This window comes from Tigriopus californicus, chromosome 11 (genome assembly GCF_007210705.1).
Source record: "Tigriopus californicus strain San Diego chromosome 11, Tcal_SD_v2.1, whole genome shotgun sequence".
Classification (NCBI taxonomy): domain Eukaryota; kingdom Metazoa; phylum Arthropoda; class Copepoda; order Harpacticoida; family Harpacticidae; genus Tigriopus; species Tigriopus californicus.
The window spans coordinates 9,670,215-9,698,196 of NC_081450.1; the positions used below are offsets into that span (position 1 = coordinate 9,670,215).

The 27,982-nt window shown below is 43.5% G+C and overlaps 1 protein-coding gene across 4 annotated transcripts; it reads left to right on the forward strand.

Annotated features, from left to right (window-relative positions):
• The first annotated feature begins 227 nt into the window (after positions 1–227).
• On the forward strand, positions 228–27,862 carry LOC131889790 (fasciclin-3-like). Of its 4 annotated transcripts, XM_059238973.1 has the most exons (9): positions 262–1,013; positions 21,370–21,529; positions 21,604–21,943; positions 22,027–22,413; positions 22,586–22,736; positions 22,921–22,956; positions 23,647–23,757; positions 26,981–27,207; positions 27,276–27,862. In XM_059238973.1, exons 1-9 carry the CDS (start codon positions 962–964, stop codon positions 27,450–27,452), a joined length of 1,641 nt encoding a protein of 546 aa, XP_059094956.1. In that variant the 5' UTR covers positions 262–961; the 3' UTR covers positions 27,453–27,862. The 4 variants fall into 4 exon arrangements, with proteins under 4 accessions (XP_059094958.1, XP_059094959.1, XP_059094956.1 ...); XM_059238975.1 differs by lacking the exons at positions 26,981–27,207; positions 27,276–27,862 and adding an exon at positions 25,049–26,818 and having other exon boundaries at positions 228–1,013; XM_059238974.1 differs by lacking the exon at positions 22,921–22,956 and having other exon boundaries at positions 464–1,013.
• Positions 27,863–27,982: the final 120 nt, after the last annotated feature.

Here is a 27,982-nt window from a genome sequence, read left to right on the forward strand (position 1 = left end):
TAAATTGGTGTTGCCCTGATCACAAAGAGCGATTCTCGCTATTCATAGCTCAGCATTTGTAGTCTTATTTCCTTATCTTCGTTTCCTTTCGAATTTCGCAAGAATCAGCCGACATCTTCTCAAGAAACAACAAAAGTTTTAAGACACTGGTTTCGTCGGTTTTCTTCCGCTTGGACCCGATTGATAACCTGTCTACTTTGCTGATGAACGTACCTCGGTGTGCGCCTCTCTCTGGGTCTGATTCTATGCTCTTTGCCGGCCCTCCCCGTCCACTGAGACGATATTTCCATCCGTGAACGAACGATAGAGCCCTTGCATGAGACATTGGTACTTGGAATGCACGGTGCGACCAAATATTGGGAGAAGCTCCATCCACGTGAGTGAGAGACTCCTACCAGCCACATCTTCTTCCCACTCGTACCCAGAAAACCGAGGTACGGGACCACGAGGGTGGGTGCTCTTAGCAGTCAACTTGGGGGGAGAAACGAACGGCAGAGAAACGAGGCAACGACGCGCAAGCCGTTCTCTCTCTTCTCCCTGGCGTTTCGCTCACTCGCTGCCCGATCAGAGCGTTGTGCGTCTGTATGACACGGTGCGAGCATGTTGAGCCAGCCAAGATCCTGAACAGCGAGAAGAAGGCGAGGTTTACGACGAGCGACGAGGGTTCAGTTTGAGTAGAACGGTGAAGATTGAAGCGAGGTGACTCAACGTTCGTTCTTTCCTACGGATTGCCAAGCCGAGTTCACAAAATTCAAACCCCGGAGCTTGAACAAAAGTGCTTTGGTTGTTATTCTCTGTCTCTGCCTTCGAATACGGTTTTGACCCTGTTCTTCTTCAAGTAACTGACCCCTCATTCACGAGTGAGCTCCTCTGTTGTGTTTGTGCCGTTTTGTCGTGTCCAAGTCCTAAGAGACTCGATTTCAAGTCTGATTTTCAACCCGAACAATTAGTGCCTTCCGCCATGGCTAACAGGTCTCTGGTAGTGGCCATTCTTATGGCACTAACCGTCTCAGGTAAGATGGCAACAGATATTTGTTTATTTACTTCTCAGAAGCGGAATGGTAAGCCTACTACCTACATGCAAGGGAAGTAACGTTTGAGAGGTCGAGCGGTTTCATTGCCTCGCTTAAGCGTGATTATGGGCTTGGCCTTTTTAGTGGTCTTGAAAGCCCGCCAAAACAAGAAGGATCCACGTCGTAGGGACTTTCTTCTCGCTTTCCATCTCTCTCTCTCTCGAAATCACGTTGCCCTTTGGGTGGTGTGTCCTTGTCGCTTTTGGCTGGCAAATTTTGAAGTTTTTTCTTTACCGTTTGAGAGGAGAGAAAGCCTTTCTTGGTAGAACACAGAGAGAGAGAGGGAGGGAAGGAAGGAAGGAAGAGAGGCCACGAGAAGATTCCGAGGCTGGCCTACGTGTCTCGGTCAGGTCTCTAGGAGCTTCTACCGGGCTCAATCGGAAGAGGACGGACCGTCTCAGTTGTTTTTTTGCAAGTCAGTCTGACTTGAGCGAGGACGAGGAATTGGTCGGTTTGGGTCATTGTTTTGGAGTTGGAACCTCGTGGCTGGTCCGAAAAGGCGTGGGCTGGCCGATTTTATGGACCTTTAAACCATTTTATTATTATGAAAGCCTAGTTACGTCTCTCTCGAACAAAGACCGAAAGACTAGTCATGGTGGATGATGTGGTTCAATGCCATGCTTTGCGAGTTGTCCCTGCTTTAGAATTGTTTCTTCAAATTGGTCTTTTTTATGTGGCTGAGGAATGGAAACCAGTTCCAAGTATGTGAATACTATTCTGGAAATAAAGACTAATGAATCTTCTAGGGCGTTTCTCCTTGAAAAATGGACGGAACTTTTAAACAAATTCAGCTGGTAGTTTGCTTCCTTACGCCCATTCTCGCCGTTACTCTTCAAAACGCGCAGCTTTGTCCGTCAAAGCTGATCTTGCCATCTTGGTGGGAGGGCCTGTTGTCTCTTCCCGTTTGTATAGAGCGATTTTTTGACAAATGAACATCACATTGCTCAACAAATAGACAAAAATTGTCGAAAGCCAGTTTCTTGCGAGACGACATACTATGGCTATTATTGTTCAAAAATCACGACAATGGTTCCATTTTGTCATATGACACTACTTCCCGCGCTCACCGGCTTTTTAGTGAACTCCAGTCCGTGACGACTGACGAATGGAGCTCTCCTCCTACCACTTACATGAAAGTGCACCTGGCTGGGTTGAGGACTAGCCACCAAGCTCGACGATTCATTGAAGCTCTTAATTCAGTGCTGCATATCAAACAAAGCCCAGCGGAAATCGAATTGCTTGCACCGGTATGCTTGCCTTCAAAACACTTGAAAATTTCACCAGAGTAGCCCCGTCAAGCCTTCGTTCACTCACTCGGAGTAAAGGTGAAGCACAGAAAAAGCGTAATAAGGGAGGATTGTCGAACTGGAGTCGAGGCAAAGAGGGCGGTGATACAGTCCATATCCACGGACAATGAGTTGTTCGTTCCTCCTCCCCCCGATTGATGGCAATTCACCACTGGTTGAGTCTGGGTGGGAGGGAGAACCTGTTCGATATTGTTGATAAACTTCAGTTGTCACTGGAGGTGTCGTTCATTGGCCTCCCTTCCATTTCCCCGGACTCGAGTGATGGTCATGGCGAGTTGGACGTTTTTCGCACTGAGGTCGGTTTTTGTCATCTTGGTGCGAATTTCCGCTCGGCCAGATGATCATTCCCGTTGTTTTGCAGCGTCAATGACGGTTTCATATTAATCCTTTGCTCGGACCGCTAGTTGGAAATGACTGATGTCGGTTCAAAACATCGTTTTTGTGGGTCATTAAAACAAACTGCCAAGTTACTGTCTAAAACAATGGATTTCTCAAGTTGCATCGACTTGAGGCCGTGATCTTCCCCTTGTTATTTGAGACGCACGTCTATCTTGTTCCGTTATACCTTGCTTTCTTGGCCTTTGTTCTTTGATATTGTACCTAGGTTTTAAGGAACTCGTGGAATGTCGAACACGAAACTTCATCCGCTCATCGTGTAGAATCCAAGACTCTATATACCTATATGCGGTGAATGGTGAGGAGGAAGAATCAAGGAGAAAATTTGTTGCTTTGTCAGTGACTTATTCATGTTGAGAGACATTAGACAGACCCCCGAGGGGGAGGAGGAATGAAGGAATTCTTCTCGGAACTGACTCACACCTAAAAGCAGGGCGAGGCAGCTTTGAGTAGGTCCAGTTGCTACAGGATGGGGGAGTACCCGACGCTGTCTTCTGGGGGTTTTTAAACGGGCTCGATGTACCGTATTAGAGAATGTGGAGTGTCAGCTGGATCTCTTGGGCCGCCTTTCCCCCTTCTTAACTGAGCGACAGTTTGTCAGAATTGGTGCAAACAATTTGTCCTCTGTGGGGAGTCGTCGTGTTTAAGGCCATGTTGTGAGGCCATAAAATCCCTGACAAGGACAAGGCATTTTTGAACAGCTTGGATTGCGAAACATGGCAAGTAAAAGTTGGATATAAAAAGTATGAACATTGATTTACAACTTTTTCAAAGGTCAGGAGATTCATCGGAGTTCTTCAAGCCAATCTTAGCAAGAGGGTTCACCGCATACTGAATAACGCAATCAGACGCAACATTTTCCCTGATCGTGGATCTTTTTTCTCCTGACATGGTATACCAAAGGCTGAGCAGGGAAGTCATTCTCTTTGAGGGTATTTTCCCACAGACATGTTCCCCACTTGACCCAGTTCTGTCTTGCATGCAAATTGGCACGAAGACGATTCCAAGACAGAACGAGAAAACGAGATTCCTCCTATCTCTTTGTGTACTGCAATTGTTAAAGTATAAGATGCATTACTAATCCTATTAGCCGATTCTGAAGCATTGCCGCCTCCATACAAGCTAGGCTTCCTCGCGTTCTCGTCCACAATCTCGCCCACCAATGGCCGATTACATGTTGAACAAGTGAGGGAGACGGCCAGCAATCTGTAAGTTGATCCCGAACTTAAACGGTTTGTCATTGCTTGTAAGATGATATTAAGTGTTGCTTGGTAGGGGAACTGCTTGAAGAATGTGTGCAGAGTTCCTCCATAAGTACACCCTTTCCAATGCCCGGAGTGGAAAAGGAAGAAATGAAGGAAGAAAGTGCCTTTAGATTAAGCAATCTTGGAGTAATGCTCCTTACCATGCATTGCATACAAAGAAGGCAGACAGCGTACAATGTGTAGCCTACAAGAGTGAATATCGACGCCGAGAAAGTTGGATTTCAGTTTGTTTACCTCACTTTTTTGTCGTGTCACTTTGTTTAAAAGAGGATCTTTCTGAATTAACACTATAGGCACCTCCTCGTCTCAGAAGTATTGTACGTTCGAACGTGGTGTATAGTATGAGTGCGAACAATCAATCTTTGAAAAAGAGTAGGCAGAGCTCGTCAAAACGTCAAGTTCTAGGAAGTGCTCCTTATTTGGTACGCAATCTTTTAACGACATAAGCTCAAGGTAGACCTAGATCTTGTCTGATTATAATTTGGAACCATCATTCGCCGTTTAACTCGATCCGACAGTTCAGATCATTTGGCACTATTTCACTAAACTTTGTCATGCTCTTGTGCTTAACCACAAACAGTCGATTTTAGTCCACGTGACGACAGATTTCTGTCAGAAGGTTTGCAATGGGGTTTTAAGATCTGAAAATAAGATATTTCGCACCAGCCTCAAAATTGGTGAAAAAGCTGCGGTCTGAAAGTGTATCTTAGTCGGCTTCTGTTCTTCATCGTCAACTCGAGTCTGCGATGGATTTCTATCGCAATAATCGAAGAAGTGGTGGAAAACGAACATCTGGAAGTTACTACTACCACTTCTGCTGGTGGTACTAGACACATCCAACTTGTGGGGTGAGTCAAGTGCGCCTGGTAATGGTGCCATGATGAGTCAAGAGTTCTCGAGAAAAAAAATCATGATCGCTTGTGGTGAGTAGGAGGCCAATAGGCACCATCTTCACCTGCCGCAATGAGAAAATCAGAAAAATTTCACCCAATCTTCTCCCGTTGCCTCTGAGCACTTGCGTCGATTTAGTCTGAAGTCATTTGGGAAGGAATGAGACTACGGAGTCTTCTCTCTTGGACTATTTCACTTTTCCAAGGGTACAAATTCAATTCCGTTCAGGCAATTTATTTGACACAACATTAAGTAACAATAGCAAGCCTTGACTTCGCTTAAAGAGGTGAAGAAAATCTTGAATAACTTCTAAAAAAAGACGAACAATTCGACGAAACAAGTTATGTGAAATAAAAAAAACCGTTTTCTTGAATTGCATCCTTTTTCGAGACATGACTTGTTGGCTTGTCGAGCCACACCTTCAGCATGATTTGGAGGTTGTTCTTGTCAGGCCTAAGGATAAGTTCAGAAGTCTTCCTCGCGTCGTTGAGTCAAGTTTTGTCGGACGGACAGGAAAAATCAAACGTATTCCACATACCGAAGCCAAATTGCGCTTCAAGATCTTCCAAGTGAGGAACATAGCAACGGCAGCTTCAGGACATTTAGTCTTCACATTTTATGAATGTCGACAAGGATGTTGAAGTTCTCAAGGTAGTCTGTTGGAAACAGTGAGGTGATAATCAGAAGATGTTGGTTACCGAAATCAATTCTGAATATCTTACATCAATGATAACATTAAAAGTGTCAAACAATGTTCTTGCTCACTCTCAAAGTTCTAATTTTCATGGGCAAATAGACTTGATCGAAAGGATTATACTTAGCAGAGAATTGCATGCAATGATATTTAGAGTGCCATGACAATCATGACAAACAAAAGTGTGCACTTCATTGATGTGGATCAGCACATGTGCTCCCCTATCATCCGTGCTTAGATCCCTATGCCCTCCCTACGCTCGCTTCTATGCTTCCACTCCTCTTCATCATGACGCTGATGATTTCTGTTGCACTCCCTGGCCGTGTGGAATCCACTGGTGCTCAATTGATACAACCTTGACCTTGAGTCCATGTAAAAACTTTGTCCAGGAAGTTGCTGGGAGCTCGGAGTAGCAGCAGCAGCTCTGCTTTGCATCCATAGTCGTTGGAATTGTTAATAGAGAAGAATGAATCAGCCGAAGGGGAGGGCAATTTCATAAGAAATGCTACGCAAAGGCTCGCCAAATTTGTTCCAACAGGATGTGTATCTTATCAATAAATGAGAAGCTTCTAATACAAAGAAAGGAATATATTTGCCTTCGTTATGATTCTTGTCATGTTTTAAGAGCACCGTGGTATTGGTTCTCAGTTGTGGTTTCCATTTATTGCACATCTAGCGTCTGAGTATTGCATTGAAGAAGCTTCGTAGCTCCTCATCGAAGGATGGTTTTGGCATGTATGTATAATTACTGCTTCCACGCGAGGGGAAATCTGGGAGTTTTGCAAGAGTACTCTACTTCATCGGGATAAGAGCATGATGTCCAGTTGTTGCGCCAGCCTCTCGGTCTTTGTACTGGACCGGCATCGCAGTTTGTTGACTCATGGAAGACGGGCACCCTTATTTCAGGGGGTTCCATCTGGTCCAAATTGTGGGCTATTGTCATCATTATCGTCCTATAATTACTCCCTAGTTAACATAATGAATTGAAATGAGTTGGCACTTTGGTGAGTGTAGAGTCGCAATGGCATAGCGGATTTCTCTCCTCCACTCCCGGTCTTGCTCCATTCTCCTTCTTTGGAATGATTTGCTTCAATCCTGCTTCCATCGAAATGCTCGAAGAACAAAAGTGATGGAGGACTACCATTCCTCTCTCATCCATCCATCCATCCATCCATCCACCCAAGCCAACAAGTCAGACCAACTTGACAGTCATGGTGTCTGTCCAACAAAGCGACGAGGTGTGGATGTAGCAAATGTTGTATAGTCAACTAAACTTTCTATCGAATGTCAAAAGCACACAATGTTCTTATCTAAAATGAACTACCTCTAATTAATCAACTAATAAAGACCCAAGATCATTGCTGAAAAAGAGTAGGGAGATTCCTCTTTACTCCCAGTCATAATTGATAACCAAGGCCTCAAATAGTCTTAATGCTAAGTTAATGCTGAGCGTTAATAACTAATTTAGGTTCTTTTCGTCGTTTATTGTGGCTGTGACTCATTTTAAGACTGGTTCTATCTAGTTGGCCTTGGAGGCGCTGTTTAGCAGTTTATGCTTGATTGGCTCCTGGCTATTTATTTACATCACTCTCATATGAAAATCGAATATTTTTAGTCATCTTTGTAACTCTAGTTCATATAGTCTTGGGCCACATTTAAATGTGCAATTATGGCAGGATGTGTGCAGGCTGATGGCGTTGTCGTAAGAGGTATGAAAATCAATTTCGGTTGGATGACAGACTATGATTCACGAGCCAACGTTTGCTTTCCAGACTCGACATTACAGGTCAAATCTGATCCTTTCTCTAAATCATTTGGAAGGCTTCCCGTTCGTAGATGGAACGGCTGCCTCACGGGCAGTAAATCAGACGTATAATTTTTTGAACTTGTCCTCTCGAAACCATCACAAATCCTTATCTAATGATGTATGGAAGGAAAGCGTCGCCCAAATCTAGATCTGTCATGCCTCATTTCTGTGGAGGGTCTTTGTAAAGACCCAAACCAAGCCTCAACGGGTGATTGCGTATGCAAGCGCATCTGCTAGTGGGAAATGTCATGTACATTGTTAAGCTCAGTAGTCGTACAGTATTATTTGTCGAATTGGGGGACCAGCTCTGGTCCACTCTTGGGATTCGCTCACCCTCCAGTTTTGAAGAGGGTCGCCCTTTTGTCTCGCTAGACCTACTTGCATCTCTCCTGAGTTACTCATACTGACGCCTCATACCATTGGTTTAGAGCATCCTCACTTGAGAGAGCACAGCGATCATCACCACAGGAGTCAAGTTGAAATGGCACCGTCCTTTTGTTATTCACGATAGTACTTCGAGTATAAAGAAAAAAAAAGGTCCTCTAACTGACGGACTAGCGCCCGGTCTAAATCGTGGAAAATTGCGTATTGCTTTTATGGATTGTTGTGACGTTGTGTCTGTGTTTTCCAATGAGTGAAGCATTTGCTGCCAAGGTAGAGGGCTAGAAGAACTATTTGTACATAAAATTTACCTCGAAATCAAGGAATGAGTTAATGCTGAACTTCGTCGAGGAGCGAAACCAAACCGAGCTCACGTGGATTGGGCAAGTGGAGATTATTGCTAATTCCATGGGATTTCTCTTTTTAAGCTTGTTAGGCTTTCCCCGACAGCTAAAGGAACATAGTAGTAGCTAGACGAACGAACGCTGCCTGGTCGTAGCTTTCACACTCGCTGCAATTGAAGGGCAACTATCATTCTCTTTGTCCTGCGTTGTCACGAGTAGTTAAGCACCGAACGTCAAGTTCGTTTTAGGTTTTTTTCAACCAGGGGGGGATGACGCCACCACTCGCATGCACGTTTCGTGTATGACACATGCTCTACAGTAGACCGTCCCAGCACAATCTGCAATCGACCAAAGCTGAACGATGTCAAATAGAAAATAACTCATTCTATTCATGGGTTGCCCTCTTGTAAAGTAGAATTAATTTTGATTGGATCCGATAGATGAAGAGACCGGGTCGATCCATAATACAAAAGTGGGAGGGACACCCGACAATGAGCATTCTCATGGGGCTCCTTATCCATCCCCTCTTCGCATGCATATTTTTTTTTATTCATTCAGGAAATGCTAACCATGGGTTCCATTCAGATTTTATGATTTAGTGTCATTGGATCCGGGTGGACCATTTCCTTATTCTGATTGAGAACTATCCTCCATGTGGTACGTTTATAATTAATATTGATTTCAATGTTTGGGCTAGCTTCCAATGTAAAAGTTCTGTGTATTTATAATGTTAGAACAGTTGCCAAAATAGATTGGTGGGAAAACAAGAAGGTCATTCACCAAACCATTCCTACATAGCATGATCGTCCAAGCCACAAAATAGTCTCATTCCAACCATGCGATTGGTTTTCGGTAATGTTTTCGATACCCCATGAGATGGCTTAGCGATTCCCTCGCTATATGGGGCAAGAAGCCAGCTGAATTCATGGAGAATGTTCCTTACACTACCAAGTTCAGACTTCTTCCGACTTAGCTAGTGGGAGATGGATTTTGGCCAGCAACTTGTGCCTGCGGCTTGATTTGAATTCACAATGTTCTCACCGAGCTTGCTAATACTTCCTTTTTTGTCGTCAAACAGTTGGTGGGAGAATTCAAAATGAAGCACAAGTAACGAAAGAATATCTTGGCACTTCAGGTGCATGAGAGCAATATGTTGGTTGCTAAATCCAAAGATTTTTTGTTTTCTTCCCATCAACTCTGTAGGGATGAAAGGAAACGTTGTTGGTTACAAGAAAATTTCGCTTCATTGTCGTGTTAATTCTGCAAAATTCTGCGATTTAAGGTCTTCAAATACCGTCGACCGCAATATAGATATTCTGCTGGAATCGAGCGACAACTGAATCAAAAATTGATCGATCAAGACGGGCGTCTAGAGTGGAATTAGATTAACCATGTAACTACTAGCAGTTTGATTTGTGGCTTCGTCAATAAAAAAGCCCTGATCACGTTTGGCTTTGTGGTTGGCGTCAAATGTACCGGAATAGATTTGACAATTCAAATACGGAAGCACCCGTGTTTCTGTCTTTTTTGACAACCTTAATAGAATCGAAGCGCATGGTTAGCGATTAATGTACCTTGTACATTTCAGTACTCATTGATCACGAAAGTGCCTAAGGCGACGATTGTTGCTTTGCTTGGACCGCAAATTGCTATCGAGGCCCGTAATAGATTTCATTCATCGACCAAGCTTGTATCCAACAACCCCTTGCCTGGTTATTCCATTGCTACTTCCATGCCAAGTTAGCTGCCTCGAAACAACACATGGCTGGGTGTGGCAGCTAGCGAGATAGGCTAGCTCTGATTCAATGTTGACAACATTGTGTGATGGAATTGAGAGATCCCGCCGCAGATTTCTCGACAAACGAGAGTGAAAAGGGCCCCCGAGTGAATTAGAGCAGAGGAAAATTAAGCCTCGCTCATGGAAAATGATTCTCCGCGAGAGAGCTCACCACGAAGAGTAGCCAGTGGAACTTGTTGCAAAACCCTTAAAGATCTCTTCTTTTGTGCTTCCTAGTATTTGAAAAGTAGCTCTTTTTTGTTTTGAAATCAGAGATACGCTATCGTATTGAACCCCAATGATTTAAGTGCAACCCGAAACATCTCTCTTAGAGTAGATTAGATGTGGGCACCATTTGTAACCCTACTGATCTTGTAATTCCCCCCCCCCTAGAAGAATATCCCGCCTGAACTTGACTGCCATTACGGGTCCAGAGTGGAGGTCGCCAAATCATGCCACAAGTCAGAACTATCGGCCGTTCATAGATCTTTCGTAGGCACTTAGACAAGAGCTCTTTGACAACACGATGCTGACTTTGCTGATGGCCATCACCACAAAGTCATATTTTCCCTCTTTTCTTCTTTAATCAGTAATGATTCTCTATCATGCTTTTAAGCTGGGCCATCCAAGTTAGTTTCCCCGGGCATTCACCTCCTCCCACTTCCCACCATCCCTACATGGATGGCCATCGCCACTAGGATTGCTGAATGGATGGTGCTTTGACTACTACTTTTGCTGCTGTCGTTGTTGCAGACGGCTATGTACTCTTTGTGTGGTGGTGGTGGTGTTATGACGAGAGTAGTGCAACAAAGTTTTGACAACACTCAGTCCAGAGCCCCCCTCGTCCGTTCAGTTCGTATGCCTTTATGTGTGGTAGGCAGAGGGAAAAAAGAAATGTTGTTATTGTGGCACTGGAAAACTGTTAGGGACGTTTGTGGTGAGGTGGCCCTCTCGGCCTGCGGACTCGTTCGTACGTACGTTCGTTCGTTCAGATTGGGGCATCAAGTAGGATTTTTCTCAGCGGCCATTGGTGCCATTGCTTCTCCCCAACGATGGCAGAGCCTTGGAAAAAGTGGCCGAAAACTGGAATTAAGTCTATCCAAATTATAGATATTAACGTAATGGCTTGAACTCCATTTTGGCAGATTTCTCATGATGCTGGGGAGCCTAGCAAAGGTCTTGTTGACCATTGTTAGCTTTTTCGCCCTCTCTATATTAGGAAGGCGCTTATTCGTGCTCTAAACTGTCCATATTTGGTTTAAAAGTACTTCGTCCATTTTCGATATTGAATTAGTCTCGAATAATTCGAATTTAAAGGCCAACGGTTCATTTTGGTTGGTCTATCGATTGAGGAGGAGGCAAGTCAAGATGGCGTTCGTTGAGCTATGTCGACAGTGCATTTATGGCCTTTCGACAAAACTTTTCTATTAAGGTGCCAGGGTAGCATTGATCATGAATACCCCTCGTTCACTCTGTCAGAGCCCATGATTCCGGCATCGAACGAATAACTTGTATAGACAAATAGATTACTCTTGTATGCACCGCGGCATGTATTCTTTCATTCATTTTCTTACGTGTATGGAGGGATCGTAAAGTAAAACGAGCGTCGACTGTGCAAGGAGTTGGAAAGGATATCATCAACTGTTCGATTGAAAACAGATTGTTTTCCTCACCCCTGTAGTTGGGTAGAGGCTCGTTACTTTTGCTGGGGAGTCGAAAAATTGGTTCATTGTCGCTGGTTTTGAGAATGAGATAAGTCACATTATGGTCCAGACAGAGTAATCCTACGACGGATCAAATAGCTCCGTAGGGACAGTTGGAAAGTGCCGCAATTGGCTGGATTCCCCAGTGAAATAGGCTGCAATGCAAGGGATACGATCCGTCAATCGAGACTGTCTGGCCTTGGATTTTATGAGGTGTTTCATTAACTTCATGACGGGATTTTATTGCAATCATCCGAATCATGTACCGTACTCTAAAGAACGTAGCCTAGTGTACTACTGCCCGTCGTTTGGCCTTGATGCTTCATAATGGAACGCAAGGCTAGCGAATTTGCGATGATTCACTTAGACTCGAGTTCATAGAATGGATCATTCTCTCAGTTTTTTCGCTTCAATTGGATTATTATTGAGTCATCCTTGTGAACGGAGGTCTTGGCTGATTACAATGTAACGTTCTTCTAGTCTCACAATAAATGGATGAATGATGGCTTCACCATTCTCGGAAACCAAAAAGCCACAAAAGCGTTGCTTCCCCTGGGGTTTCTCTTCATCCCCCATCGATAGGAGGACCGATAACCAACCATAGAGAACCAATAGCTGTAACAACAACATCCACTACGTAAACCCCCACCACCAACAACATCCCCATCATCAATATCTCGACCGACCGAGCACCCGACTCGCTGACTGACAGTCGAGCTCAAAAGCGAGCGTTGTTGCGTTTCTCCACTTCCTAATAATGACCGAATGGCCTAATGGCCGAACCATGAACCAACTTTTCTTGTTGTTCCCAAGAAAGGAAAGGAAACTGATGGAGGGGCTGTTCAATTGGCATTTTTGCACATGTTTGCAACTCCTGAAGAAGCAGGTGACCTTTTGCTGGCCCCTGATAGTAGGGTTGCACAGAGTGTGGGACTCTTTCAATTGACTCCTTGACACTTGCAATTGTAAATTTGGTGGCTGAGGATGAAAGAGGACCGTGAAATGCATTTCAAATTTCCCGCCAGTTGTCCTATGTGCACATCTAGTTGCCAAATTCAGTCCATATGGTAATTTGGCAAATTGCTACCAAAGTTTGGTCGACATCTTGCCGTATGGGAGGACTAATTCCAAGGAAGAGGGGAGACCGGTTCGACAGGGTTGGACGAGAAGAAAGCAAGCTCGTCCATATAATTATGGTTCTGCATGCCCTGGTTGTTGGTTTCATATTTCCCCAATAATCGTACTCGATGTAATGATATAGGGTCGGAAGCTGGTTCTTTTGATAGGCAGAGGGCGAGTAAGTATAGTTACTTTGGTTACTCCGCAACGTAAATACCGACAAAGAATTATTTGGGATTATTCAGGATCAGGCTTTTGTCCACTAATTGGAGAATACTCTTCAGCAAATATACCAAGCATACAGTATCTACAGTTTTTTTTTGAGAATAAGCAAGTAATTTGGCTTCTGTGTCATCACGGATCGATTTGTCGGAGCAACTCTCTGGATCCGTAGTGTTTACTCTAGAGAGAGTGGACCGTTTAACCTTGAGGGGCGTTTTTGGCCGAGAATTACCATCACTTCCCTTGTGTGGAGAAGATGAGGTTATCATTATATCTAGATAGGACCTGATCCGAGTGAATTATGATCGGAAAATAATACCAAACTTCATTTGGAACAGCTGACAGGCAAACGATGAAGAGAGGAGTCCAGCTCTTTTGTGACTGGCCATGGTGTTGCTTCCATTTTCTTCGATTGCATTGCCAAGACCAATCCAGCTAGGAGGCAACCACCGATAGAGCAGCAACAACATACCACCTCAACCACCGTTGGAGCCATTCGACAATACTTTTCAAATGAAATGGATGAAAAAACAACAACTTTCTCAATGGAATGTCGAAATGTTTCGTTCTCTTGAAACCACATGGAGCAAAATTTGAAATCTAGCTAATGATTTGTGACGATCACTTTGAATAACTATGCCTCGGCTCACCCTCGTCTCGCTCAGTATCGCAGTGAAATCTGATCATGGAATAAAATTCCATGGCTTATGTCATTACCAGTCGACAATGATCCAAGTTTATGACCCACATTCAAGAATTGGCCGATCTCACCATGATGCTTATGCTTAGGGCTTGAAGGTTACCATTCAGTAAGATCCACGTCGAGTTTTTTTTCACATAATATTCTCTAGCGAGGAAGTTGTCCAATTTAAACCTCATTGCGCTTTGGTCAGATGTTAGAGATCTCTCGGACAATTTGTTACCTTTCCGTCTCGCATACACGCATTCTGTTGTTGTTATTGGGAACATAATCCTAAAATTTCTCTCGTTTCTCTCTTCCAGGTAAGAAGTCACTTCCATGTTCACACCGAGTCCCGGCTTTGGTTCGATGGAGTAGGATCATAAAGCAATTTAGTCACATTATCAAAACGTGCTACTAGACCTCGGGCATGATCTGCACACAAGAGAACCAAGTTCATCGCAGTTCATCCAATTGAAAATTGGAAGTTCCGGAGGAAGATTTGCGCCAAAACTGACTGGCTTTCATTTAGGCAGTTTTGAAAGTTCATTTCTCATTGCCCGTATGACACAAGGAGTGTAAATGTTTCTGTCCCCATGGGTGGTGTTGCTGGCCATGTGTTTCCTTTCACGGACGATTGAGCAAGTGTTTAGACAAATAACGAGGATGACAATTCCTCAAGCTTGTCTAATTATGCTTAAGGGTGCCTCGGCACAAGATTCTGTCAATTGCAGTATGGCCGTTGTCCTGGTCTTGTCACCACAGAAGAATTGCTCATTGAGCTTCCATCTCAAGCTTTAAGGATACCAAAAATCTGAATTGGAACGAAGTTCTGGCTGCCAGAACATAACTGTCACATGAAGTGTGTGTCTCGTTCCATGTGTGGACGTCAATAATTGAATCGTTTCTCTCCTGCAGAGTGAAAATTTAGGGTTGACAGCTGGCTGGTTAAAACTGCCTCGGGCGTCGCAATGAGATTCCTTGCTTGGCTTCTGAAGGGAATTTTTCTCCTGCTTCTCCTCCCCCTCGGAGTCATTCTGGTCCCCTCACTCAGGGGGGTAAGGAGGTGTTGACCTGGTGCATGACTGTTGGCTCAAAGAGATGAGGAACATGCGAATAACCGACATTTTTTGAATAATTTCAAACTTCTTGGCCATCTTGTTAACTCTCTGCCTCGTTTGATTTGCTCAGCTGTGCTTGATTTGTCTCTTATTTACTGGCTTTGATCTCTAATGATCTTCCTCTTCTGAGCCTTGGAGTGCTTATACAAAAGAATCTAATTTTTTTTCCTTCTATTCGGTGAATGATGAGACGAGCTCTCCGAGGCGAATTCATTTGTTCGAAAGCAATCAATCGTGTCGAGATTACCCTCACAAACTTTTCAGAAATTCTTTATTTCGAAATCTTTTATGCAATCTCTCTCTCTCTCTCTCCCTGTCTGTTCTCATGACATGCTTGCCCGGATGAAGAGATGTGTTGGGGTGCAGGATGCTTGCCACATACGAGCACCGACGAGTCTTCTCTTCTTCTCGCTCCCCAGGATAGATCCTGTTTTGCTGTGTCGTTCTTTGGGTGGATCTTCCATTGTCACCTCTTCTCCTTCCACAGTTCTGATGGAGATGAACTGATGATCCATCTGCGCTCTCCAGTGGAAAAACGTGCTCTCACAGAAGCTTCAGTAGCGACGAGTATCAACGAGTCTGCTAGCGAGGATGTCGGGGCACGAAAGTCGCTTGGGGTGAGCAAGAGAGCTTATTTATCATTGGTACAAGTACTGGGATCGAGAGTTAGGGGGTCCTTTCGGTTTGAGAGGCTCGTGGTGAGCGACTTAGTTCATCAAAAGTTGAGTGGGCTATTGTTATTGATGTCGTCTTGTCTGTAAAGGAGAGATCAATATTCATTCTCCCCCAATGGGATTAAGTTGTGTTCCACCATAAAACGCTTCGTTAACGAGTAACAAACGACTTTGGGACAGCGCTGTCTGTGAAAATACCCACCTGTCCACATCTGAGAAGTCGATGGGGGATTTCTATTCCTACTACCTCTCTAGTGCATACTAGTAAGGAGTAAGGTAGCAACCACAGCGCCATTGGAATGGCGGGGGATCGTTGTACTTGACTGACGTGCCAATGACAGTTCGTTCGATTTGGAAAATTGCAAGTAAGACGGGGACAACCGTGCTAAGTGGATGGGATGATAACGGACAGGTTGGCTAGTTGTAATTCGGCTGTGAAGGTTTCTTCGCCAAGAGTTCGAGAATCATGCTTTGATTTTACCAAATCAATTGAATCGATAGAAGTGCTAACGAGCTAATGAATGAAGAAGGTCTGGAATAGGTCATTCATGACTGGGCTCGAATTCCATTGTCACTTTCCGACATCAGTCCTTTACGAGGTTGGCACATGATTCAAGGAAAAAAGCGTTTGACTTTGGACTGAATACGTACGACACAAGTCCCAAATATTGTTTTTATCATGAAATGCAACCCGGATTACTTGCACGCCACGAATGAGTTGTTGGCACTGATCTCATTCTACCCTTTCTCGTTGGAACACTCAAATAGCACTAATCTTGGTAGGAAGGCGATTGCCCTGCTAAATCAATTATGAGCCTCTGCTTTGACATTTAAAATCTCATTTCTTTTCCAAATCTTATTTATTTAGAGGGTTTTGTTTCACTCTCCATGACATTCTGCAGTGGCACGTGGACGCTGTGAATGCTTTGGATGGATGATTCGACGTCATCCGCTCCAAAATTCGTTTGCTTAGTTACCTATAACGTCCATGGCTCATGATTTGGAAGAGCACGATTGCATTAACAGATTTGGACTTGACAGCTTCAGCCAATTTTAAGAAAAAGAAACGGGTGTGATCGGTACATTCTTGAAGTTTCAGTCTTTTTGCCGGCTCATTTCCCTCTGATTGCACTCGCTATCTCTCTCTCTCTCTGAGAATCCCTTCCCTCGCTGATGACGAGTTTCAGCTTCATGGGATCGATATCACAGAAGGAGGTTAATAGAATTTCGTAATGCGGAGACATAAAAACTCTACCAAGGAGTCAAACGCTCACCCCCTTCGCTTCTGCGGGGCTGCCAGCAGTCCACCACCCTTCGAACCATCCACCCTCGAGACATTACTACCAGAGTATAGTAGATTGGAAGTTATTCCCGATATGATGTAGCCCAGCACCTTGTTATCCTTTAAAGCCTGAGGAGAAAGCTTGATGTACATTCTTACTCTGTGGTACTTGTACTTGTGCCGTGGTTTGGTTAAGGAGAAGTGAGTGCTCCCCTCCATCTTGTTGCTGGCTAAGTTGCTCCTTATAGTGGAGCATATATGGCTGTCGTCCCATCCCAACCACCTCGACTCGATTGTACCTCCCTCTGCTACCAGAGCATACCAAGGAATAGGAGACAAGAGGGATCTCGCGAACTTAAATGACCAAACTTTCGAGGGGGAAAGCCAACCATCCCACCATTTCTTGAGAAAAAGCAGGAATTACTCGAGTAAAGAACGAGAGTTGAGGGGATTTTTGGTTCTCACTCTGACTCTCTAAAAGTCGCCTTTGTGTATGATTCTCTTTTGGTCGCCGAGATATTCTTTATACGCGTTAAATATTCATGGTCTCTATCTGGGTACTCCTCTCTTTTTTGTCTTCCACACACAATCGCCATCGGATTAACATTGATTTTTTGGAGAGTGGATGAGCACGAACAAAAAGTGGCTGGGCTCACTCAATCAGCTCCTTGATTCATTCAGGGTGAATCCAATCTGCGAGTGTCCCCACAGACGCCGAGTACATATTTCTTTATCCACTTCATTCCATATTCTAGCGTGGGCTTTCCAGTTTTCAATTGTATAGTATTTTTCATCGTCATCATGGTAAGAGTGTTGGATTGCACTTTCGAAGGCAAAGCGATGGCTAGAAAGAAGCAGCTTGAGACGGGAATTGGGACCCATTTCCCTGGAGTTTCCGAGCCTACATCGACAAGTCGACGACTGAGACTGCCCCTGCCTAGCTACGAGCTATCGCGAGCAACGTAAAGAGAGAGAGAGGGTGAAGGGGGATGAAATAAGGAAAGGGAAGCTTTTGGGAGTGTGTCGTCGTTCCCCTTTAAGCTCGTATTTTTAGGGTTGCTATAAATTTCCCGAGTGCGAAATGCAGCATGTGTCAAGTTAGTTTTGTCATCAGATAGCTAGTAACCCCAACCTTGTGCGGCATTACCGGGATGGTGAACGCCAACAGCGATGCTTTATGGAATAGTTTGAGCATTTGTATATTTCCGTTGCGATTTCGGTTGATCTTTATCCTGAAGATTCACTGACTCAGTTTTTTCCTGCCTTTCTCGAAAGCCTGATTTACTTTTGGAAAGGTGGAAAACGTCACGAACAGAAGGTTTTAACCGAAAAGAAGATGAATATTGAATATTTTTCTAGATCGCTATCAAAGCTCTCCTCTCTTTTAGAAGCTTAGGCGTCGCTCGTCCCTACTTACCCACTGTCCTGTACTGCACTACATTCAAACTCTTTTGAATGTTAACGCTATAATCTGACTTGATCCTGTTCCTGGACTCGACCATTGAAGAGACTCCTAGATTTGTAGGTTAGATTAAATCGACCCTCAGGACTCTTTGATAAATAAATCTGAGGATGCGTCAAAGCAGTAACCGGGTCGTTGAAGAAAAAGAATTTCTACAGTAACATTTTCATGAAAATTTATGTCCAGGAAGTCGTCTTCCTTGGTGTACGACTGCAAGCTCGTTACTCCATGGAAGTATTTGTCGCCAATGTGGGAAATGCGACAAAGAAGTGAGAAATGGAATTAAAAAGGATTGACATTAGACACATGTTATTTGAACAAATGTTCCGACGATCCTCGAGGAATTTCACAACATTGCTAGTCTTCGAGAAAACGGCAATCCTGTATAAAGTTATCGCTTCTTGTGACCATGATTGCCGATTGCTTTTTTGGTACTCCAGAGGAAAAGTCATGACGCCCTTCACTGTGAGAAAGTCCGTCACGACTTCTTAGATTGCGATGATTACCATAAAATATATCGGCGAATAGCTTGATGCACCGTTATGAATTTACCATGAATCCTGACCTGGTCGTAAGGACGTCAATTTATTGCCATGGATTCCTGTGTAACTCCCTCTGGTGTGATACATTGTAGTGTTATTTGTGTGCTACTTAGTCAAGAGGATTGACCGAGATTCGTACTCGTATTCGAATTATTTTTTGGCCAAGAGATCCTTCGCCGTGTAGAAGTGGGAAACAACTTGTTTAGATTTGCTTGTGTAATGCAGCTGTTCCATCGAATTTCCATTAATCATGCAGTAATCATCTGAGGTGAGAGGTGAAGAGGCTATGCGTAAGCGAGAGAGACGCGGCCATTGCCCTGAGGCACGATGCGGATCGCCGAAATGGACAAGTACTCGTTTCCTCGTGCAATGGGCGGCCTTTATCTAGTACGCTTGCTTAGAAGTCTCCACGAAGAGTGGCATTACTTGTCCCATTTGAACTACCAATTCGAACACAAATGCATCTTCGGAGAGGATCGTTTGAGGTCTTTTCTGTCTACAGAACCCTCTCGGCATTCAGCAGCTGGTCAACGAAAGTACATGAACCTGGTGGATGATTATGATGTGGTGGTTTAATGGATCGGGAACCAACTCATCATACATCAGGAGGGTGGCGATGAAAGGAGGAGCTATTTGCAAGTATACCCTACAATCAATTGCAGACCGATGATGATGTGCCATCGTCGAGAACTGTCAAATGATGGATATGGTGATGTGATGCTAGTTACTCTAAGGTACCTCTCGCGCCCAAGGCGTATAAGTTTCTGAAGTAGCTAGAACGGCTGTTAAGGTGAAAGGTAAGTAGGGCTAGTAGTTCAGCATGAAACAATGTGAAACTTTGAGATTGAATTTATGGTGGCCTAAGAATGTCAATTGTGACACTTTTAGTATTTCGAGAAAATTCCTTGATGTCGCGAGTATCATAACTCTCGATATTCTGGATGATTGTAACCGACGAGACATCATCTGGATGAAACAAAGGTGGATTGAACAAAGCCGCGTCAAATCCAAATGTAGGCTCAGCTGACGTTGCTGGCAATTTGTTTGAATTTTTCCTAGCTTCTAGAATCCATCCTTATCGGGCGTTTTTTCATAGCCTAATTGTGAGGAAAAGTTGTCAATACTTTGAAAAGAACGAATATGCCCAACCATGAGTCTTTGGTTTCCCGTCTTCTAGATCCAAGCTTGAATAACAACCAGATTTTGAGCGAGTTTTTGGATGGTTCCATACTAATCCTTTTGGACCCTCCTTTCTCTTCTCGTGGCTTTTAGAAAGAGCATAGCAACCCTTTGCCAACCACCCACTTGCTCACCCTCTTCATTTTCTACATCCTCCAGTTCCATGTTATTGTAATGGTTCCCTCTTTCTCGTTCCCTTCCCCTTCTTCATCCATCCCCTTTTTGGTTCGTGTGATCCCATGGACACCCTTCTTAATTAGGCAAACTAGCCCTTACAGCAGTGCCTCAAGTACGACGAAAAGTCAAGGAATAATAACATAACAAGGGGTGACAGAGTCAAAGACGGGGATAACCTGAAACTTTCCAGGTAAAGAATAAGAGTGAAGGGAGAGAGAAAGCTCATTTCTCATAGATTATTTAATTGTGATGGATCACTTTGCCAAACCTGGATCATTTCAGGGGTGAAAGGAATGACTTGTTGTCTGTCCCTTCCGGCTACAACTCGCTCGTGAAGACGCTTCTGGAGGAAATAATTAGATATGCATTAGGCGATAGAGCGTCTGATCAGTCGTTGCTGCTCCTGGCCAATTTAGAGTGAGCTGAGTGGCCAAACCACAAAATGGAACTAGGAGCAATCAAATACATGGGAGGACCCTTTGTCCTTCCCAACTCTGGATTTGACTCAGGCACTTGGTTTTGAACCTTCATTTGGTCAAAGTAGAGGCAAATCTTAGGGTTCTCTGAATGAACATGCTCTAAATTCTTGAGGCAACTATCCGGTCGATGGGATTAAGAGGGGGAAATACGGGTAGAAGAGGGAGGAAATTGGGAAATGTGTCCTCTCTCCCTCTCTGTTCCTCCTGTGTCTGACGGAACCTTTGATACTCGTACATCCCTCCTTTCTGGTAAATGTATTTATTCTGCCAATCTTTTGGTAATTCCTCGGGAAATGTATTAAGTCCAATCATATGGAGGGCACATAGGGAAGACCATTTAGGATCTCCCTACTCCACCTCGTCCCAAATCTATCATCTTGGGTGCTGATATCGACTATCGAAAAGTCCAATATTGACTCAACGAATTTATAGCAGAACTGCGCCTCCGGCTCTTGATTATGCTTAGGTTCGTTTGTTAATTGTGATTTGATTACATGACCCGTGTAATATGGGAGCTCTTACATTATTGTTGGCTCCAAAAGAGCGAAGGGCGCTTTAACAGTTCAAAAACCGTTGTCTTCGTTATTCCCCTCCTGAAAGTTTTATTTGTTTAGAAGGAGAGAAGACCCCTTCATGTTTTGCACGAATGCAGCCCTGTTAATACTGAACATATCGGTGCAATGCACAAACCTTTTCGACGATTGACCCAGTTTACGACATGAATAAATCATTGTTGTGACCACGGACCATATCGTGACAACTTGATACTTAATGTTCTCTTCTCCTTTGTTGTAGGCGTTTTCGCAGAGGCCTTCGAACTCACCCCCAACCTATTCCTAGTCACAGCCAAAGAAGGCGAAGAAGTGGAATTGGTGTGCAAATCGCCATCTCCAGCCAAAAGATGCCTTTTCATGAATCCAATCGGAGAACCCTACTCCGTATATGCTGGAGCCAGGTGAATGCAACGATTACCTTCTTATGTGGTTAAACGAACACGAACTTCAATTTAAATCGACATTACTGTTGCAGATACGAAAGTGGACGAATTACGGATCTCACCGTAGACGAGCTCACTTGTGCTATCGAGATCAAGGGCTTGAGGAATGTCGATAATGGTCAATGGGTGTGTACCGTGTCTGCCATCGACCCCGACTCCGGCGACTCAATTACTGGCAATGGCTACATCAATGTTACCGTAGCCATTCCACCTGAGGAAGTCTTGCTTCGCATGGATGGAAACGAAGTGCAAGGGAATTCACTCACTTTCCGATTAAGTGAAACCGAGGAGCCCGCCGAGATCGAATGTGTTGCTCTCCAGACTCGTCCCAAACCATCGTTCAAATGGTTCATCGACTCCAACCCAATCAATGTAAGAAGTCTTTTTTCGTAGTCATAACGAGCCCTAAATCACACTTTGACTCGTTTTTTTTTTTTTGCTGCGACTTTCATTAGGCCGAATTTGTGGATACTCAAGAAGAGGGCGGTGATGGCAAAGTGAACTACATCCAGACCTTCAAATACTTCCCCAATGCCGAGCACAATGGCCAAAGTCTCCGATGTGAGGTCGATCACATGGCCTACAGCGAGGCTCAACTCGAAAATGAAGAAAACATCGTGGAGACCCAATTGGACTTGTTCTACAAGCCCAGGGATCAAGTGAAAGAGCAAGTGTTCTATGGTCTGAAAGAGGGCGAGCCTCACACAGTCACCATTAATGTGCAAGCTAATCCCCAACCCACCGAGGGAACCTGGTTCATGTACGATTCCGAGGATAATGGCGTGGTCTTTGGAGCCCAAAGTTTGGACCAAAAGTACACCGCGGAGTTCATCGCCGCCAGTGTAAGTTGAAAATGAACTTACAGCCTTGATTCGCGTACCTTGTTTGAAATAGTCTCATCCAGAGAGAGAAAGTTTGAAGGCTGTTGTTATGAAGAGAATCTAGTGAAGAACTTCATTAGTTTAAGGAGGAACGTGAAGGAGTTGGTCAAATAAAGCCGAGTTGATATTTCAGGAATCTAATCCTGGCGAATATGAAGCCAAGTTGCACATTGAAACTTTGACGCCTGAGATGGCCGGCAAGAGCAACAAGTTGGTCGTCCAGAACACTGAAGGCACTACCGAATACCATTTCAAGCTCGAGTTGGGAGAGAAGCCACCAGCGGGTAAGTGTTTCACCATGAATAAATAATAGGTTGGACAATTTTTTTGACTGTAAGTCCCCCTCCCCCCCCAAAAAAGACATTTTTGACCTGTACAATAAAATTTGCACACCCCAGACTTGACAGATATGAGTGAATGTCGTTTTTGCACTCGTTTTTAAGCATGTCCAACTATAATAACTTTCAGATTCCTCGGTTTTGAAGACAGACCACGAAACCGGGGGTGAGTGAATATAATCATGCAGATGAGAAAGGTTTCATTTCTGTGACTTTTTGGGATATTTCCTATCTTCTTGAGAGAACTTCGTTCAGATCGAAGGTCAAATTCTTGGCCGAAACGATTTTGTTAATCTGGACTTCTGTCTTTCACCTCGTACACTAACATGCCTTCCAGCTTCCATTAGTGGCTCGGAAGAAGCCGACTTCATTGCTTATCTTTCATTACTAACATTAAAAACAAAATGTGAAGCTTCTTCTTTCAAACGCTCGAAATGTGCTGACTAAGTTCTGTCACTAAACTCCTCCTTGTAATGCTCGTTCAACTCTCAGAAATACATTTCTATCTTGTCTTGCCATGACTAGACTTGGCGTCCTAAATGTGTCAGAAAATGAACAAGGGCAACCTGGAGATTCTGCTCCATGTCCAGAGGAGCAACCGTCTTTTACTATACTCCAGTTCTCGGTGTTTCGCAGTTCGTGAGGAGAACCTAACACTTTCAGACTTGCACGTTGTCTGGAAGGATGTTGTCCAGATCCCTTTGTAACCCACTTCTTGATCTCGCCGTTATCACGAACTACTGCGTTTCCACATCTCAGCGTCATTAAATATCTGAAAACTAACATCGCTGATTTTGATACGCAGATTTTCCTGAAGCCGGGATTTTAAAACCATGAGTAATATTCTTTGTTCCAGAGCCCATGGGATCTGGCCCCGTGGTTGGCATTATTGTTGTGGTGATCATCCTGCTCCTGATCGTGGTGATCTTGATCGTGGCCCGATCCAAAGGCATTCTTTGCTTTGCTCGTAAGTGACTATTTCAATTCGGGGTTTATCAACTCCATTCATCTTGCATGCTAAGAAATGATCGCTATTGAACATGACACTTTATGTCGGAAAAAACAATCATCAGACCATCATTCAGCCAGCTTCATAATGCATGTACAGTTTAAATCGGAAAAAAACCTTCCAAGCTTTCCTTGGCAATATACGTTCAACTCGACGGACTTGAACCACTGAACATATTGCTGCATTGTGATTCAATGCCTCAAACTGTTGATTCTTCACATTAAACCCGTAGAGGTTTCTATGATCTTTTATTTGTTGGATCATCTTATGTAAAAAAAACATGTGCTTCTTTTGAACATAACTGATTGTAGATACTGCATACTATCTTAATACCAAAGTCTTGTTGGTCGCATGACTAGCATATCTTCCGAGCTTGTTGTCTCTTTTGGATGATATAGAAACCGATAACGATAAAACCAATGCATGCTTGAGCAGTTCAATTTTTGTTCTTCCAGTCTTCTTAATCCGCTTCTCTTTTTTCTTTCCTCCTCCTCCTCCTCTTCATGCGTGTTTTTGCCATTTCTTCATTTAGAGCGCGAAGATCGAGAGATTTTGGCGTAAACATCTCGTAAAATGATCCACTATCAAAAAGACATTTATTTCAAAAAAAAGAAGGTAAAAATTGGGACAGACCAACTGATGCTACCTGAGCTTTTCGGTCCAATTCATTTGTGGGACTTTTTCTTGGCACCCGAAGGTTGTATGATTTACCTTCTGTGGTGATGATGTTGTTTCGCCGTATTTTGTTAACCCTGAATAGTGTAACATGTGTTTGTAGCTGTTCCGTTGTCCTTGTGCTTGTGTCGTCTTTCAGTGAGCGTGCTGCGTGCCAAATCCAAGTGACGAGATCCGTAGTGATGCTATTTTTTTGATTTTTGCTTTGTTGCTTGTTATTGCTTTGCTTCCATAGTCGTTATGTACCAGATTTCTCCTCCTGCTTCTCCTCGACCAATTTTTATTTCCCATCTGATTTGATTTGGCTTTTGCTTGAAAATAGAAGAACAACCACATTTGCGTAGACATTCAGATCTTTTCGGGTTGTAAATGAGTAACCGACTCAATTTCGTTTCCAATTCTTCTTTGTTCAACCTTGACGCGTAACTGTAGACTGATTAACCCGACTAACCACCAAAATTCAATACAATCATGTTGTTCACTAACAATAAAATACACTGTAATCTCAAGAGATATCAATCAAGGATCAAAAAACCATCATCACATTATGGCATCTGTCACTTTTTTGTTGTAGCCAAGTCGGGTGAGCCATTACAAGACGAGAAAGATGGAGCTGCGTTCGACAATGTCGAAAAGGGCGAGCCGTTAAATCCCAAACCAGCCGCCCTTGCGGCCAATGACAACAAAGCTGCCGCAGAAAGTCCAGATGCGAAAGCCTCGGATCAGCCCAAGGCACCCGTGGCCACCACGGAAGCCGAAGATAAGAAGTCCAATGGAGCGCAAACGCCAGTGTAAAAAGAACAGCAAGAATCTGAACAAACAAAAACATACCGAGCTAGCAAAGTCATTCAAATTAGACTATTCTTGTTAAATGGTCGTACCATAAGTGATGACGGATCCAATTCATGGACAGACAAACAATGCAGCCGAAAATGAAATAACTGATCGACCTGTGCAATTGACTATAAAGAGTGAATCATCCATCATCCTACGGCGACAACAGCAGTAACAGGAATATAAATCAAGCCAGGATCGCTTTTAGTGTGTGCTTTATCCTCTTAATCACGCATCTACATCCTTCAACGCACTTCTGCAAGGAAAGTGATATCCAGGACTAGTCTCGAACTTTCTTCAACAATATGATATCAGCCATCCGGGCAGATTACGGCCTATCTTCATCATTCAACTCTTGCAGAAGGTTGCCCCCCCCCCCCCGCGCCTGCAATGACTTTTGTGACTCATCTGACTCTTTTTTCCTCCCTGTCCCCGCCCTGTAATTGTCCCTGAAAACCATATTTGTTGATCATTGGAAGAAAGCTCTTGAACCGACTTACTATATACTCACGCAAACCTTTTGTTTAACCGACCCTCTTTCTCGCCCAACCAAAGAAGAACAAAACTTTTACTTTTCACGATCTGCTTGGATTGTCGACTCGATGCAGCATTGTCTGTACTCGAGTTCACCCAGGCAATCAAGTGATGAATAAGAACGAAACCACTCAACTCTGTCCTCTTGTAAAGCTCGTCACGCGTTTTCAAGAACCTATCTCTTTTTCTCTCCAACAACGATTTCAAAACTCTGAAAAGAATGTCATATCAAGCTCGGGTCATCATCCTGACCCGGACCCGTGACCAACTACAATTTATTCAACAAAACAAACGAAACGGCTATTACCTATTTCTTACCCTGCTCATTATTCAATTCACCATTCAACTTGATTGAAAAACGAAGACGAAACTGTTGCTTGCTCGCCTGTTTGCCTGATCGTCACTTCTTGGGATCGAGGTGTCATTATCATTATTTAGCATTCATTGTAGGGAAACCAAGGACAAACGAATTTTGGTCATTATTATTCCTTGGATTCCAACCAAATATTTAACTCTCCCTTCATTCGACGGTCTCATTGATAGTGTTGACGAACAGCAATTCTTTATTTTTTATGGTAGCACACTTTCATTCATTCATTGAATCACTTCCCCTCTTGCTCTGTTTCTTCCAATATCTCCATGGCTAAATTGTCACATTTTTTTATGAAAGGAGTCGTGTCTTTTTCCATAACAATACATGCGAAACTTCTTTTTTAACCCAATCCTTAGAGGTAGTCCATTCCTCATTCCTTCCCCGGCTAATCTTTTAGCGTAACAATGTGAACCATTGTATGTAGACTATGATAAACAAGATCGAGAAAAACAAAAAGTGATGAAGAACGTGTTTCCTTTAAGTAATTTTTTCGTCGAATTTCATGGTCGCCCAGGCCCTTGTTTGCCATTCTTATGTTACCTTTTTGTCCCATCTCTATATATCTGTGTAAAATTGCGAAAAAAATATAAACAATACCGAATATTCCTCCTTTTTGGACTTTCTATTGTCTGATTTTTCCCTTTATACCAAACAGATTTTGCCAGGATTTGGTAGGTTGCGATTTTATTTGATTAAAATCATCTTGCCCTGCATTATGTTTGGCTTCTTATCGACTCAACCTTCATTACTGGTATTATTATGTAGGTATGAATTCAAAGACGGATGTAGAAACCGGAGCACAAGATGATGTAAACGAACAATCTCCCCGAACCGAATCTACTGATCAACCCGACAATGCCGACGAAGACGAAACCGAGCCCAAAACCACCAAGTTATCGTTTGGAGCGAGACTGACTTCTTTATTTAGCTCTGTTCAAAAGACGATCGCCAAGAAAACGAAGAAAGAGCAAACCACCGAATCCCAAGCCCAAGTACAATGAAAAAAGACCTTAACTAAAAGAAAAATCTGCAATATTGACTATACACACTTTTTTTGTAGCTCCAGGAAAGTGACGAAAAGAAAGATGGGGAGAAAGAAGATGAAGACCCGGACAACAAGGAAATCATCTACTCTGATTTGGATCAGTCTGCTCTCTCCAAGAATGGAAGTCGCCCACCTAGCAGTGTGAGCATCACCAATGACAGAACCGAGTATGCCGAGATTAAGCGGAGCTAAGTCCGCCCATGGATCGTCCGCCCGGTCTACTGTATTACACCAAAAATATTCATCCGACAGATTAATACTCTGGTTATTGTCAAAACGAAGCGCACAATCATGGAGCATTCTCAACCTACACAAATACCCCGCCCAAATATGTTTCCACTTACTTCGATTTGTTCATCATTAGCACACGTGTGTGGAAGACAGTAGCTCTTCATGTAAGAATACCGTTATTCTGTTTTCCCAGTTTTTCTTTCGTTAAATAATTTCTCGACGCTATACCCGCCTTTTCATCACGAGCTATGATTGCTACAGTATGCCAATAATGTCACACGGAAGTGGCTCAGCGTACTTGTATCGTACTTGTAATCTTGTATTTATTCGCGACTATGAATAAACGAATTTCGAAGGTTTTAATACTTGAATTGTATTTGAAATTTTACTATAGCATTGAATAGTCAGCCCGACATCTTTGATCTCTCCCTCGGTAAGGTAGAGGTTGCGTGAAAGAAATTGATGCCAAATCGTCCTGAAGATTTGGTAAG